The sequence below is a fragment of the Catharus ustulatus genome, chromosome 8 (genome assembly GCF_009819885.2).
Source record: "Catharus ustulatus isolate bCatUst1 chromosome 8, bCatUst1.pri.v2, whole genome shotgun sequence".
NCBI classification, from domain to species: domain Eukaryota; kingdom Metazoa; phylum Chordata; class Aves; order Passeriformes; family Turdidae; genus Catharus; species Catharus ustulatus.
Genome location: NC_046228.1, coordinates 9,645,120 through 9,649,113, shown reverse-complemented (window position 1 = coordinate 9,649,113; position 3,994 = coordinate 9,645,120). Strand labels below are relative to the sequence as shown.

General features: G+C 51.0%; 1 protein-coding gene across 1 annotated transcript; it reads left to right on the top strand.

The window, feature by feature from the left end:
* Nucleotides 1-624: 624 nt before the first annotated feature.
* Nucleotides 625-3,465, top strand: ADRA2A (adrenoceptor alpha 2A). Its single transcript, XM_033066674.2, has one exon. The coding sequence runs from the start codon at nt 714-716 to the stop codon at nt 2,046-2,048; it is 1,335 nt and encodes a 444-aa protein (XP_032922565.1). The 5' UTR covers nt 625-713; the 3' UTR covers nt 2,049-3,465.
* Nucleotides 3,466-3,994: the final 529 nt, after the last annotated feature.

Below are 3,994 nucleotides of genomic sequence, written 5' to 3'. Positions count from 1 at the left end.
GTGTGCGGGTCAGGCTGTGAGTGTGTGTGCGAGTCGGGCTCTGTGTGTGTGTGTGTGTATGCGGGCCAGGCTGTGAGAGTGTGTGCGGGTCGGGCTCTGTGTGTGTGTGTGTGAGTGTGCGGGTCGGGCTGTGTGTGTGTGCGGGTCGGGCTGTGTGTGTGTGTGCGGGTCGGGCTCTGTGTGTGTGTGTGCGGGTCGGGCTCTGTGTGTGTGTGTGTGTGTGTGCGGGTCGGGCTGTGTGTGTGCGGGTCGGTGCAGGGATGCGCGGTGTGCGGATCGGGCTCTGTGTGTGTGTGTGTGTGTGTGAGTGTGTGTGCGGGTCGGGCTGTGAGTCCGTGTGTGTCCGCCGTCCATGTGTGTCTCTGTCTGTGTCGGTGTGTGCGTGAGCGCGCACCGGGGGCAGCTCCCCACGTGGGGCTGACGCGGCAGCCCCGGCCCGATCCGGGGCTATAAAGCTGCTCGGCGGCGAGCGAGGCAGAGCAGCCGCGGCCGGCTGCAGCTCCAGCCTCGGCCCCGCTCCGCCCGCCCCGCCGCGCTCGGGGGTCCCGGCGGCAGCGCCCAGCATGCGCCGTGCCCGCCCGCAGCCCCCCGGCCCCCGGCGCGCCGCTCCGCCCCGGCCGGCGCTGTAGGACGCGGAGGAGCCGCGCTCGGAGCCGGGCGCGGCGCGGGTGGAGCCGGGGCGAAGGGCGGGGGTATCCGCGCAGCCGGGGTTGATGTTTAACCTGGAGCGCCCGTTCACGGAGAGGGGACACTTCTTCTCCTCCATGGAGTACCAGCGGCAGCTGGAGGAGGAGGAGGGTTACCCCCCTCCCGGCACCAATGGGACTTTCAACGACAGCGGGGCCGGGCCGGGCTGGGGCACGCCGTACCCTCTGCACACCACCATCACTCTCATCAGTCTGGCCGGCTTGCTCATGCTCTTCACCGTCTTTGGCAACGTCCTGGTCATCATCGCTGTCTTCACCAGCCGGGCGCTCAAAGCCCCCCAGAACCTCTTCCTGGTCTCCTTAGCCTCAGCTGACATCCTGGTGGCCACTCTGGTCATCCCCTTCTCGCTGGCAAATGAGGTGATGGGGTACTGGTACTTTGGTAAAGTCTGGTGTGAGATCTACCTGGCCTTGGATGTGCTGTTCTGCACCTCCTCCATTGTGCACCTCTGTGCCATCAGCCTGGACCGCTACTGGTCCATCACACAAGCCATCGAGTACAACCTCAAGCGTACCCCGCGACGCATCAAGTGCATCATCTTCATCGTCTGGGTCATCTCAGCTGTCATCTCCTTCCCACCACTCATCTCCATCGAGAAGAAGAGCGGGCAGCAGGCTGACCAGGGGGTGGCAGAGTGCAAGATCAACGATGAGAAGTGGTACATCATCTCTTCTAGCATCGGCTCCTTCTTTGCCCCCTGCCTCATCATGATCCTGGTCTACATGCGCATCTACCAGATAGCCAAGAGGAGAACAAGGGTCCCGCCGAACAAGCGGGCAGAGCGCCCCGAGAAGAAGCAGAATGGCTTGACTGACAAGGAGGACCTGCCAGCCACAGCACAACTCAATGGGGAGAAGGCAGCAGGAGGCAGTGGTGGGCAAGAGGGAGAGGTCAATGGCATAGACATGGAGGAGACTTCTTCCTCCGAGCACCAGGAGAACAACCAGTGTAAGAAGTCAGAGAGACCATCGAGAGGAAAGACCAAGACTAAGCTGAGCCAAATTAAGCCCGGGGACAGTTTGCCCAGGAAGACAGAGGAGGAGAGGAACACCAAAGGGTCCCGCTGGAGAGGCAGGCAGAACAGGGAGAAGCGTTTCACCTTCGTGCTTGCAGTGGTGATCGGGGTCTTTGTCATCTGCTGGTTCCCCTTCTTCTTCACCTACACGCTGATGGCCGTCTGCGAGAGCTGCTCCGTGCCCGACACCCTCTTCAAGTTCTTCTTCTGGTTCGGTTACTGCAATAGCTCCTTGAACCCTGTCATCTATACCATTTTCAACCATGACTTCAGACGGGCCTTTAAAAGGATCCTCTGCAGGATAGAGAGGAAAAGGAGTGTTTGAAGGACCCTGTGCTACCGGCAGGACTAATCAAGACTCTGTAGGAGTGTAAAGTGAGTCTCTCTCGGGCTGTGCTTGCGTGGGATGGTTTCCTTCAGCTGGTGAGCAGGAAACCTTTAAAACCTGAGATGAGCCTGTGGGAGCACCAGGCAGCAGCAGAGAGGAGCAGCAGGCAAGTGGAGGTCCGAGCCCTGGCGTTCGGCTTGCCAGGGGAGGATGGCCTTTGACTTGCTTGGTTTATTTTGTTAGGGTTTTGTTTTTTTTTTTCCTTTTGCCAGAATCTCTCAGTGGATATTCTCATGACTGCTCAGTTTGACTCTTTAAAGGCAAACATAGTGCAGCTCTGTGAAATGAGCAACAAAGAGGGAGTATGCCACACCAGAGGTGTTGGCTTTTTTATTTTGATGTGTCTTTTTCCCCTCCTGTTGTATATGTAATGAATTTTGATCCCCTTGTAAAATACAGTATTGTATTCTTGAATTTGAATGCTTAATTTTTGTAAGACAAGCAGCTTTGAAACTGTGAATGCTTTAATTATCTTTGATACCATAAAAGTCTTTCTTTTCCTACCCCCTGCAAAGCCCTTCACTCAAAACCACTGAACAACTAGAGCCATCCCCCTACCTGACAGTTTGATAATATTTCCAAAATTCCCAAATTCCTGTAATTTTTTTTTTTCCTGGCTATTAAGCTTATGATCACAGACCTCACCGGACTGGCTATTTTTGTTGCTATTTTTTTATGTCATACCTGTTTCTGTTTAATTTCTGTGTTGCCTGTGACACAACACAGCTGAGATGGCAACTGCCATGTCGTTACTCATGAGAGCAGAGCCTGACAGAGCGGTGGCTTTGCTGTGCAGGCAGGGATGTCCCAGGCAACAGAGTGTCTCTCCCTTGCAACGTGAGCCTTGGGACCCTGCCAGGCTCCCCACGAGTTAATCTTGTTTATTTTATACCACTCTGCAGCACTGAAATGTGTTCGATGCTCACTCGCTTCCTCCACCTCAACTGTAAATAGGTAATGTTTCAAAGCAAACAGCAGGGCTCCACATATCATGTTATCTCATCTGTGCTGATTTGTGATAGTTTAACTTCTGCAGGATTTCCTGCAGAGAGGAAGGGGCTTGTGCACAGTGGCCATTCGTCTTTCTCAATTAAGAAAGAGTTCAGTTTTTAACCTGCCAGTCTCATCTTTCCTAGGAAATAGGGAAGCATCCCTCTTTCAGTCTTATACAAGGCAAAACTCTAAAGTGGGAAACTTAACTTCCAGTTTCTCCATTATTTTATAATGTAATTAAGATTTTCTTTCTTTCTTTCTCTTTTTAATTAAAAAGTGTAAATATTGTGGGATTGGAGCAGGAGAGAGAGTTAATACTGCTTTTACACTCTTTCCTGAAATGACTTTCAACTCTTTGTGCTAAAAAAAAAACAAAACCCAAAACAAAAATGGACAGAACAAATCTAACATTCTTGTGCCATGAATAAATTTCTGGATAACATTTACAGGAAAAACTTTTGATTTATCACAATAAATAAATGAATCTGCAATGTTAGGAAAACAGCTTTATCAAATGCTGACAAGTCGCAGAAAGGGTTTGGAGAAAGCAAAGTTTGTATAAATTGAATGTATAAATGAATTTGCCTTCTCTGGAGTTGTATGGTACACAGGAAGAGACTTTAAAAATATGTTTTTACTTTTGGGAAGTGTTTTGTTGATTTTGCTCTCTCTTTTGACTTTCTAATTAACTCCAAGTGTCCCCGGATGCATCTTGGGACTTGGAGAGCAGTGTTTACATTCACTTGCATTTTCAGAACTGAATCCTCAAGAGCTGAGGAAAGCAAATAAACTGTGCTTTAATGTAAAAAAAAAAAAACCAACAAAAACAAAACCAAACCACAACCAGAAGTTGCTATAATGGATAATTATTTTTATTAAATAAAAGAGCG

What these genes read in the sequence shown, in the direction of transcription:
- ADRA2A (XM_033066674.2), top strand. Translation starts at nt 714, where the DNA reads ATGTTTAACCTGGAGCGCCCGTTCACGGAGAGGGGACACTTCTTCTCC.